Raw genomic sequence first — 12,776 nt, 5'->3', positions numbered from 1 at the left:
CATCACATTTTGAATGAAAATAAACAGGCAATAATAGAACATGTTTTTCTTTTACTATTTATGTGTTGATTAATATCACAAATTATATCAAAATGTTACATGAAATTTAATTTATCACATCATGAATATAAAATAAACAGGATTAAAATAAATGTGTGTTTCTGCACAATCTTGTTATTTTTTAATAATATTTGAATTTTATTTGAAAAATCTTACATATATGTTCATCTAAAATTTATGCTGAATCAGAATTAAAATATACACAGTTAATATTCTTAATATCCTCACAGTTGAAAGACTAAGGTTCATTTAAATATTACTAAAGGAAATATATTGGGTATCTAAATTCTCTAAATCTACTATTACAGCAGTCTGACTCGTATCAAAACGTGGAACACATATTAATCTAACAATTTGATTTTCATCACCTAAAAATTAAATTATTAATCGCTTTTTATTTTAGTACAAATCGTAGCTTTTATTCTGCTACAATATTTTACAAACCTTTCCACAACTTCGTTTCAAATTTGTCCGTATTTCCCACGAAATATATATCTGGACATGTTTCCATAATAAACAAATCTTTCTTGTAGTATGGGCAAGCTAATAGTGTGTCTGGAGCAGTTGGACACACATGTCTCCATAATAAGGTCTTTTCTAGCCATTCAAGAGCTGAAATACCAGTTTCACCTGCTACTTTAATGATATCTCGAATTGATTGACCACTAGTACCAGTTATTATTCGTCCTTCAATTTTACTAATCCATGGATTTGTGGTACTTTTAAAGCTTTCAAGTCTATGTTATTGAAATAGAATAAATTTGTGTATACATAATAAAATGTGGTAATTACTTGTTTATTCAATCCGATATATACAAACCTAGATGATTTAGGCAGTAAACAAGGATGAAATGGTCTTTGAGGCAACATAGCATTAGTGGGATCATGTTCTCCTGGCATTAAAGTAATAGAACAACATGTTGCTAAATTACTTAAGAATGTATCTACAGATTTTATTGCTTCTCCAAGTCCTTTAGCTATGTCTGTTGCAGCCTGTGGTGTATCATTACTTTTTATGGTATTACCTAATAAAGGCAATAAAGTATTATACAATTATAGTACTATGTATAATTTTTATAATAGCGAATGTGATTTACCTGCTATAATGAGTCGAACAATAGAAGTATTATCCTTTTGTATTGTTACATTACCAGCCATTCCACACAACCATTCCATAAAAAGGGAGATTCCTAAACTGTCACAATTATTAGATAAATTTAATCCAGATACTATCACCAGCTTCTTTTGTGATGTGCATTCTTTTAAAGATTCTTTTGGCGCACATCCAGGAAAACACCAATCCTTTACCTAAATAGAATTATCACTGTTATGTTAAACATAAGAAAAATATAACAACAATTATACTTTTCTAGAATTAAAATTACCGTAAATGTGCCATCATTATTTTCATTGCCTAATACAGCACAAACAACTCCGGTAACAATTTGCTTTAAATCAACTTGCTCGCCTACTAATTTAATTCGCAACATTTCATCTTCCAGAAATGGTTGATCTTTCTCTGAGCAATAATTTGGTTTAGAACAGGAAACATTAAACTGATGTTCTTCACTAAGTTCCCTTAAAATTGATGGTTTCCATGGTTGGTGTTTATACAATGTGCCAATTATTATGCACTGTTGGTTTTCTAAATTTTCTAAATCGGCCAATTTGACAATCGGAACATTTCCTGTGCGAGAAAGAAAACTATACGCATTATATTATCCATAAGAAGATTTTTATATATATTTTTATTATATGATCATAACCTTGTAATATAAGAAAAATTAATAAACATACCCCATTTAGCTTTAACACGCGGAGTTAGAACATCCCTTAATTCGGCAAGTCTAGCAGAGTATATGTGCGCATATTGTTTAGAATAGTCACTTTTCATGTTTACAAACTTTTTCGAAAGATCTTTATAATCAGCTTGTTTCCTTTCAAATACTTCTGGCATCTCTTTTCCCGGCTTCACAAATAAATCATTACATTCTTCTTTAGTTTTATGAACCATTTTTGACTCAGATATATGCGAAATTTAATGAAATAATTTACGTTCAGCTATCACTCGGTTATACCGGCTTTACCGCCAAATTGATCTGAAACGCTAACCTCACTAGCGCCACCATGAAACCAGTTGTATGGAAAGTTTGAAATACAATAGATATCTTTTAGCTTTACTACAACTTTGTCTTAATGTACAAAATTTGCCAAAAATATTTTACGTTCCTGTCAATTACAAGAGTCGTTTTATTGATTTTTAAATTATTTGCGAATGATATTAAATATTTGAAATAAAGAGAAAGGAAAAGTAATATAAAAAAGTAAAACATATAATAAATGATGTAGGGACTAGTAAAAAAACCACTTGAAGCTATGTATTTTACTCGTTTTATTATTTCCAAATCTTGCTTAGAACCTGAAGAAATTCTTTCACAATCTAATAATTAATTAATGATAATTAAGTTTAACATTAACGCCTGACAACGACGAAGTAAAGATTATATACCTATATATATGTATATATATTAATATACATATATATATTTATATTTTAATTATATATATATATATATATATGTGTATATATATATATATCATGTATAAGCTAATCCTTGCCCAGACACACGTGTTGATATGCAGTTGTTCATTCAATTTTTTCTTCTACGGGCATATAAATAAAATCTTATTGCTTAATATTTTTTAAATATATATATATATGTATATGTACATATATGTGTATATATATGTGCATATATATGTATACATATGTATATATATGTATACGGTATCATTACCATTACATATGATGATATGTTTTTGTAGTCCCAATGATTAATATGCACAAATTTGTGCAAATGCCTCAAGCGTGAGACATATTATGGACGGATTGATCCAGATGCAAAATGGACTTTCCGAATAATCGAAGCAGATCGCAAGAATTTCTTTCGCACTAATACGTGCAACAGCTCGATCAAAATTTTTCCGTTTTTCTGTTTCCCCCGTCTATTTCTTTTACTTTGCCCTTTTTTTTTTGTAATTGTTTGCATTCGAATTCGACTGCAGAAAAAATAGCTTAATCTAATCAGCTGGCGTTAGTTTGCGCCCGATTTTCGGAATGTCCTCATGTATCCGGCAGTATTTTGACGAGGCCTAAGATTGTCGTTCTAACCTCGCCCGTGAAGAAGGTGACGAAAAAAAAAAGAGAGAGAGAGACGCGGCCGCTCACGGGTCGCTGTATTTTCTTTTTTCTTTATTCATTCTCTATACGTAACCATATTGAATCGATCGCGGAGAGGCATCACTCAAAAGCCCCGTCGACATACTGGTTATTTCTTCTTTTTTTATTTGCTCGCTAAATATCAGATTCTTAATTCTGAATTAATTTTATATCGCTACGGTAAAGTTATTATTTTTTTTCTTTTTAAATATCACAATAACCTTACACAGAAAGCTGCAACTAATTTATAATTATATTAATATTAATAATATTATTATTATATCATTATTACTTTATCATAATTAAATATTATTATTTATTATTATTTATTATTATTGTTGTTTTTATTATCTACCTCGTAAATACGTTGGGATTTTTATCTTTTTTTTTTTATCCTTTTACCTTTCAACGAAAACACCCTAGTAAGTAACTCTTACGCGCGATTCTTTTTAGGGTAATTGCTTCTTTTAAACACATGACTCGTGCGTATTGGCGACTTTAAATTTCGCATTTATATCCGTTGGCGGAGGATGAAGTGTTCATTGTTTTACGCATGTGTTCAATTAAAATTGAGTAAAAGTAAATCAGCCGGTTTCTCTTGTTTCTTTTTTTTCACTCTTTCTGTCTGATTCTTTTTTAAATAGTTTTCCGGCACGTCCCCGTTTTTTATCATCGAACCATACGTTTGAAGTTGTCCTCTATCGCTTCCTCGATTTCGATCGAGAGGCTTTGTCGGTCGCGATGTTTCGCAACATCAAGTATTTAAATATGCGTTACGACATTAATCAAGAATAGATCGTTAATCAAGAACAGTCAGATTCTTCTTTTTCTTTCTTATGTATATATTTTTTGTAAAATAAAAATTTAAATTAATTTAATAGAATTAAAAGTAACGAGGATCAATGTTTTTCTTAATGTTCATCCTCAATTAATTCTGTTCTCAATTAACGACATTTTCTACACAATTTCACCTAATATGTGCAATGTGTATACGTACATCGAATTGAAAATTCACACACGTACTTACTCTAGTTATATGTGTGAATTTGTCGGAATAATTTCCATTGTTTAACAAGATCCACGATGTTTGTTCACGGAAGAAAATGTTTCAGTATTGCGATCAAGAGAAAGATCGATGATACGTTTGCGATAAAAAGTGTCGAAATTCATGATAAAAGTAAATTAAGAATTTATATTTCGAAAACTACGCAATAACATTATCACGTTATTTTTTTTTTTTAATAAAACGTACCCAATCTATTAAATTGGGTGGAAAATCTTTTGTCGAATTAAAATTGAACATTCTTAATGAAAAATTCAAATTAATCGTTGCGTTTGGTACGCTTTGAATATACCCGTCTGAATATAACTCGATCGCTCGAAGTAACAATCGTATCGATATCTTGATAAAATATGGCGCGTGTCAGTAATCGTTTGCGCGGCTAACGAGTGTACGTGCAATAACCAGGTGTGAAGAACAAGAAATGATCGTTGCAGATCGTTGCAGTGTAAACGACATTGCTGAGCGCGAAGCAATTGCTGAACGACGGCCCACCATTTGAATGAATTTTTTCCGTGAACAGGTATCGGCTTATAAACATTATAAACATATCACAATTCGGGCGTCTTCGATTAGAGAGTGTTTTGTAATATGTATATACGTCGCTATCTTTCTTTTTCTAAATCACGTTACACACGATAGATTCGATTAAGATAATAATTAGACTGCTGATTTTTATGGAAATTCATTTTTTTGATAATATAGTTAAAAAAGCACAGACTTGGTAAAATATTGTTTCATCTAGCAAGTATTATAGAAAGCGATATACTTTGGATGATTTATACATTCTTTCACATTATGCGCATTCTCTGAAATTTTGCACTTTCAAATTCCTTATAAATGCATAAAAACCCGTAGTCTAACAATAAATGTCACCGAACATCGTTCCCTGTTCGTTAATTTCTATTTTGCGTGAATAATGACGTGAATTTAGTTTCCTTTCCAATAAAAATTTCCTATCGTTACACATGTCGAGCTTGTAGCTTTTATGTTTTTATGGAAAGTAAATCTTTTAAAGTATAATCTTTCAACGCATACTCGCATACAATTGTTTTTCAGACTACTTCGTGTGAACTGAGATTAACGATTAATCGAAGTTTGTACATTAAAATAACGCTTAAGAATAATAATCGACACCCTTGATTAAATCAACGATCGATTTTTGTAACATACTTTCATCCTACATGTTTTAATAAAATTCTAGTTAACAAATTGTTAACCTAAGAAGTTTCAATTTAAACTTTCATAGTATCTTCCCGCTCGACTTTCTAGTTATTCTTTCGATGTTTAGTTTTCCTACACGGGCTCGCTATATTCGATAGTGTTACGTACTTTCATGGAAAATTTAACGTGTTTTCTTAAATAATCAGTGGTTATGTACCAACGGAGTGTTATTACACCACGTTGAAAGTCGAGTGCCCGAGAACACTCGAAATATATTCGATTACTCGAAGTTAGATTTCGATTCGTATTGAGTATTCGATTATATGAATTGAATAATTGAAAAATCGTCTTATCGAATCCGATAGAATTCGATTTATCGGACTGACTCGAATAATCTGTCATTCAAACAATATCCGAAATAATTCGATCGATCGAATAAGTTCAATTAGAAAATTGTTCAATTCTATTCCAATTATTTGAATGCTACTACGATTTATTCGAATTTTCAAACGATGTGTTCGAGCTTTTTCAAAATTTAAAATTTTATCAACAAATAGAAAGGGACAAAAAAAAAAAAAATAAAAAAAAAAAAGAATAATTCAATTAAATTTCCTAATAATCTATAATAATATATAAAATTAGAAATATCTTAGAATTATCAAATAACATCTTTTAAGATATTTGATACGATCGGCGATATTCAAATTCATTGGTTTGATTCGAATAAATCGAGCACGTTCGTTCGAGTATTCGGATTTCGATGAAATCATTCGAATCGAATATTCGGAACATTCAGTCGTCTGATTATCTACCCTACCCAGCATATAACGAATGCATACACAAAGCTTGCGTGATAGTGATAACTATACATAGACCCTGGCATTTTTTCCAATATTTAAATGTTCCATTTTTCTTTAATAAATCATTTCTTTTCCTATTAATATTAGAACGTACATATCTTGATGCTAGGTCCTTCAGGACAGAAAACTAACAGGCAAATAAATACAGGGACATATGCTACGCGATTAACCTTTCTCTTATACATGGACAAATACTGTAGTACAAAGTGCTACTACGATTACACGTATAGATTTTCACAGATACAAATTCACAGATGTCTACTCGACGAACGACGTTTGTTTAGGTGCTTATCAACGATGAAATGCCTCTTTCCTTTTTTAGATATAAATAATTTTCGTTTAAATACGCGGTTATCAATAGAACAGGTATCTTGTCTTTGGTTGTTGCGAAATCACAAAGATTATAAATATCAATAAATAAGTTAGAGAAAACGAGACTAAATATATCGTATTATTGGTACGATATGGGATAGTAAGAACGTTGAAACTTTGCTTTCTATGTAGGTAAATACATAAATGTAATTAAATATATGATTAAATAAATTAATAAGTTCTAGAGAGGATATCGATGCGAATAATTAATCGTACAGTACGAAATACAAGTACGGAGGATAAACAGCTTTCAAGTCTTTTACGTTTCAATTTTACGTTCTACATATTTTTCACGTTTTCTTCTTTATTTTATTGGATATACGATTATGTAAATTATTAGATTATAGAAAAACAAATATTCGATAAAATATTTAAACGCGAGTATCTATCTTTTGTAAGTTAATGTTGGAAATCGCCTTCTTAAACGGAGACTAATTAAGCTTTAAAAAGTAGAATTTAGAAGGTAGATCTTTTACCTCGTTCCAGAAATTCTAGATCACCAATGCCAGGCTACTTAATTACAGCTGATTTTTTGCGCGTAAGAGGTTCTTCGTATTTTCCTTCTTTTCATCGTTAATCACTTTTTATGCGCATAATTTAGTACAATTTCGTACGAAGAAGTCGAAGTTAAGTGGTGTTAAGCACGCAACAGTGATTTGGAGTCGCGTTCGTTGCGATTCATAAGCGGATGGTAGCTAATTAGTGGTAAATTAGTAGATGGAAAGTAGACCTTTTACGCGTCTACTTTGCGAACATTGTTACGAAAGGCTGGAATTGTGCAACACCAGTTTCTGTTTCACAATGTGTTTGAATAATTTTCGTCACGCCTTCCGTCGAGGCAATTATCTCGCTGGTGAAAAATAAAAATCATACAACTTATTTTAAACGCGCTTATCGATGATCTTCCGAAACCCGAACTAGGCAGCATTTTTAAGATATTATTTAAACGGCTAATTATGAACATTGAAACGTTGTTATATTTTAAAGAATTTTCTTTCTACATATACGAGATGTTTCATTATTTTTAAGTCCTAATTTAACGATCGATCAAGCATCGAAAAACGTCAAAACTAGATCACAATTGTGTTTAAATTACAGTCGATTTATTTGAAATCAGAAGTCAATAATAAAGAGAATATTTAACGTTAACATAATAACGTTTATCGTTCTCCTTTAACGATGCACCCATTCTATAAACGTCGTTCGACGCGTAGACATCGATTCTACTAATTTCACACGCTTCTTTTGCCTTTTATAACTTTCATCTGCTTCGACCCTATCAGTTTATCACGAATATCATAAATATCTATATAAGTAAGTAGATCTCGAATTCTTGTATTCATCGTTCGCATACATTATCGAGTGCGTTGTTAAATAAGTGTAGACTTTCTTTGTCTTGGTTCGTGTCTTCCCATGTGTAATATTTCCCCCATCCCCCTCCTTTTCTTTACTTTTGCGGTATTTTACAATTTCATTGTTCCAATCACCTGATCATCGTTGTTAATCGATTCTTCGATCGAGCTTTGTTTAATCGGCTTCTATAATTCTAATTAGTCGGAATCAATGTCCACAGACGATCGTGCCAGTCATCGTGGCCATCGTTAATAACTATCCCATTTATGCACAATTGTAAACGTCGATAACGAAGATTATCGTTTATTATTTGATATGTATGGTTCGCTTTGCAATATCTATCTTCCTTCTTTACAGAAGGTTCTCCAGAGCATAGGGGAATTTTTTATCAAAAATTCTCCCAAGTTTGTGTGGATTTTCCGCAGATATTCTATTATATAAGGATCTTCAGAGCATTCGTTTGTCGAACACTTTTCAGAGTTTTTTTTATTGCAGATTTTTCACAATTTACCGATACTTCCTCGCAAGTTTATGCCATTTCCGTAGTTATTTTATTACGTAAGAAAACTCCGAAAAGAGCAATCCTCTGACACTTTTCACAATTTGCAGAGACTCTCTGTTGAAGATTTTTCAGAATTTACCGATACTTTCTATCTAACGTCCCTCAGGATTTGTAAAGATCCTTCGTGTAAGATTTCTTGGAATTTACTGAGATTCTCTGTTCGAATTTCTTTACGTTTGAAATTGTATTTAGGATTTACAGAAATTCTTTCTATCCAAGATTCTTCAAAATTTCCTATAGGTAGATTTTTCTTTTCTTTTTTTTTATTAGACAATCTTTAATCGAATATTTACAAAACAAAAGGAAAATTGATTTCCATTGTTCCACTTAGTTTCACGTAGTAAAATTATGATGGCGACGCATGACGATACGTGAATCGCTGTTCGTCTGTACCACGATAATTACACGCTTAAGAGATACCTATGAGATTCACCATCACGGACACGTAAAATAGCATCTTTTATTCTTTGGGATTGTTTACGCAGCCTTGACAAATTAATAAATAGTCGAACCTTTCAGGTACCTATGTGCAAAGAACGTCTGATAGCGAGAATGAAATTTCCTTGAATAAAAACACCTATATGTAATATACATATAACGTCGAAGCAGACGTTTCACGGAATTTCCTAATTGTTTTATTAAAAGAGTCGATTAATCGACTTGAATCAACGTCACGAGATCGGTGACGCGGCAATTTCTGTCAGGAATTATCTTTTCGCGTAAAATATCGACGAATTGACTATCGACATGCGGATCATCCGCGGGAATGAATGGGATGGAACATCCGTGTTACCGCGAGACTCTTTTTCAAATCTCGAGTTGAAAGGTGAAATACACTGCTCGGTACAATCAATGATTCGAAGTATAAAAAAAAAAAAAATATATATATATACATATATCGTACACCATTCGTACAAAAATATATCGTAAATCATTTGGTGGTAGATTTCCTCGGTTTTAGTTCTTCGGGCTACGAGGTTCGAAAATAATACGATAAAGTGTAGTTACGTGGTTGTTACATTTTGTAGTCTGAAATATTTCACTTTTGTGAAATATATTTATATAAAGAAAGATTTAATTGTTGTATGCTTCATTTTTTTTCAATATAATTCTACGAATTATAAGTTTAAAAAGTAAGAGGATATTTTTAAATACGTTTTTTCGTAAAATATATTGTACGAAGAAATTGCTATTTGCGATTTAATTAGAATCGTAGATTATTCGAAGTTATTCGTAGTCTACCTATCGATCGAATCGCTTTTCCCACTGTTCTACGGAACAAGGACTGGCTGTTAGAAATTTTCTTGATGTGCCGTTCGTGTTAAGAAAACGTGTTGGAACGATTGCTAGGAAACTACGAGAGCGTTTATAGGGAACGATATCACGCATGAGATACGGAGCGTTGATTCCAATTGCGGCCGAATAGAATCGGCTGTGGAATTGTTGAAACGCAGAAAGTGGCTTCAACTCGGATGCAAGGTCAGATAGAAGCAATTATCGCGCACACTTTCATCGTGGTGCATATGGGTTGCATCGGTTTGCGAAAATTGTTCGCGTGTCGTGTATGCGAAACCATGGTGTACGCGTATAATATACGAAAACTTCCAATTACGATTTGTTAAATAACAATATCTATGTTTACAAGTAAGATCGATAGATCATTTTCTAACTATCTACGTTGAGCAGTGTATTTATCGACATAACTGATAGAATGGAGTCAGTCGGAATCGATTATATCTTGGAGATGATGTCGCGAATTCACATTTGTTCGAATATAATTAAAAACATGGAATAAAAGTAAGTAAAAATTGAAAATTATATAGAGTACCGTACTTTGGATATTTTACATATTTTTATACGTTACGCGTATTCCCCGTATTTGCGAATTTTCCGTAAATGCATATAAATAACGATTAACGGTAACAAACGATAGTTGCGATCGATGGGGACGATGTTATTTGAGAAATATACGATGTAGATCGCCTCGACTCCATCCTGTCAATCGGAGGGATAAAAATTACTTTCAGGCAACGTCACTTCCGCTAATATACGCGAAGCATCGCCAGACGGATGTGTAACTAAAACACATAGAGCACGGAAAAGAAGCGCACGCGACATTATTAATCCCTTTCGAATAACAACTACGTCGAACAATCTACGATCACACACGTTTTTTTTATTCGCGAAACGTTCGAAAAACTCGACGAGAGAAAACATCACGAGATGTATGCTATTATAGATTAGAACGAGTTACAAGTTCTTTTTTTTCTTTAACACCTTAAAACCTTTGTATATAATAATAAATATAGCGTTTAAATTATAGCCGAGCCTAATATCTGTAAATATTTATACACGATAGCTACGGTCCCTAATTAATGCGTCGTATTATACTTTCGGAATGTATGGACTCGACGATTTTCTACCTTTAAACTCTTTACCTATTCCTCCTTTCTTCTTTTTACCACTTTCTTGTTACTTTCAATGATTAGAAAGATCGAAAAAATTGTCGATAAGGTAGGTCACGATCGATCGAGGACAATTTTCGAAGACTTTCAAAAGCCCCTCGCTTTTCTTTTCCTTCTTTTTTCCTTTAATCTATTTAGACGAGAATCTACGTCGTCCGGGTATATTAGAAAAAATGATATGTCTTATTGTACGTGGTCGCGAGATTTCGCGTTCCTATCACTTTTATTCCGACGTTCCTTGTAACCTACTCGATTGCTGGAAGAAGTATGGCGCGATCGCGCGTAAAACTTTTTTCACAAAGTCGTTCTATATACTTCGATAGAAAATTGAAGCATAAATGAAACACGTATTTCGCAATAACATTGTTGAAACGCTTTCGACGACGATACACGAGATTCTGCAAAGCTTCGATCGCTCTCGAATGACGACTAGAACTGACCATTAGATTTCGAAGTTCTAAAATTATATAAATTACCAATTAAAATGTTAATAAATCGCAAGTAACTTTTACTGCTTGGAATTTCGTCGCGTTTCAAGTATTTCTTATCCAAATTACAACATCCTTCGCAAATATATCGCAACATCGATCATCCATGAAACTTTTGCAGACGCTTTCGAGCTATAGAAATTTATTTACACAAATGTAATTTCCATTCGTATGATAATTACGTTAAATACGGATAACATTTATTCAAAGATATGTCGAAATTTGCGAATGTTATTATTCGCGAAATAATTATATAACGTTAAATACAAACGTCCCGCTCTTCGATTTTTTATACTTCCATCAATTTCCTTACCTAGACGCACGAAACATGTTCAGCCGTTATTTCACGGCTGCGCTATACTTCTTCCATTAAGAATACCTCTTCCTTCCCTTCTCAGTGGAACGCTGAGCATTCGTGTCGTCGTGGTCAGCCTCTATTCCCACTCCTCCATCTTACACTTCGATCCTATCAAAACGTAATATCGTTTGAGAAACTTGGTCACGAGATACGGTCATTTTTACCTTCCTCCCACTTATCGATTTACAAGGCGTGCGAGCTCGTGGTCACGATTTACGGAATGAAACGCTCGAAACTCGGTAGCTCGACACCCGAAGGCCTCCCTATGGACACGTTTGCTTCGGTCTAACCAGCGTTCCGGTGAAGAATATCGTGGACAGAGAGCGAGGTTACGCGATCAAAAATAATTTCTCGGATGCTTGGAAAAATACCGTTTCGAGACTGGCCTACTTCTCTTAAACTCGGACTCGCGGCGCTGATACGCGCCGGCCGAGAGATTCGTCGATTTTCAGCGCGTCGTCTCGTTAGGACGGATTCGGGATCTATTTTATCTGTGTATGTGGCAGGTTTTTCGTTTCTCTATCTTTCATCCGTGTATTTCCATTCGTCGGCCCTGCTCCTCGCTTCGAAATTTCGAGCTCGCACGTCTTGTTTCCTTCGGCCGGACACGACTTTTCACCGTTCACAGGGTGTTCGACGATTTATTATAACATCGTATCACAATGATGACACAACACTGCCGTCTAAATATCCTCGCGATCTTTGGATAGATATACGTATCGATGTCTTTGGTGTTCGTCAGCTATATATATATATATATATTTCCTCCGTTTAAACAAAGAGAACGCAGGTTTTCTTCGTTCCTTCTCCTATT

The 12,776-nt window shown here is 33.1% G+C and overlaps 1 protein-coding gene across 1 annotated transcript; it reads right to left on the bottom strand.

Moving 5' to 3' along the window:
* Positions 1–202: 202 nt before the first annotated feature.
* On the bottom strand, positions 203–2,181 carry LOC138182013 (DNA polymerase delta subunit 2). Its single transcript, XM_069117468.1, has 6 exons — positions 1,858–2,181; positions 1,446–1,747; positions 1,158–1,368; positions 881–1,085; positions 505–797; positions 203–428 (listed from the first exon to the last, which is right to left on the bottom strand). Exons 1-6 carry the CDS (start codon positions 2,072–2,074, stop codon positions 310–312), a joined length of 1,347 nt encoding a protein of 448 aa, XP_068973569.1. The 5' UTR covers positions 2,075–2,181; the 3' UTR covers positions 203–309.
* Between the last annotated feature and the right edge of the window lie 10,595 nt (positions 2,182–12,776).

This window comes from Bombus flavifrons, chromosome 1 (assembly GCF_040668555.2).
Source record: "Bombus flavifrons isolate JBK064 chromosome 1, iyBomFlav1_principal, whole genome shotgun sequence".
NCBI lineage: Eukaryota > Metazoa > Arthropoda > Insecta > Hymenoptera > Apidae > Bombus > Bombus flavifrons.
Note: the sequence above shows the minus strand (reverse complement) of the source record. Positions and strands in the feature narration are given on the sequence as shown.

Bases quoted from the DNA above. Each gene is read 5' to 3' on its own strand.
- LOC138182013 (XM_069117468.1), bottom strand. From the start codon at position 2,074: ATGGTTCATAAAACTAAAGAAGAATGTAATGATTTATTTGTGAAGCCG. The intron at 1,086-1,157 runs GTAAATCACATT...TGCCTTTATTAG, and splicing joins TGTTCGACTCATTATAGCAG to GTAATACCATAAAAAGTAAT. The intron at 798-880 runs GTTTGTATATAT...TCAATAACATAG, and splicing joins TTACTGCCTAAATCATCTAG to ACTTGAAAGCTTTAAAAGTA.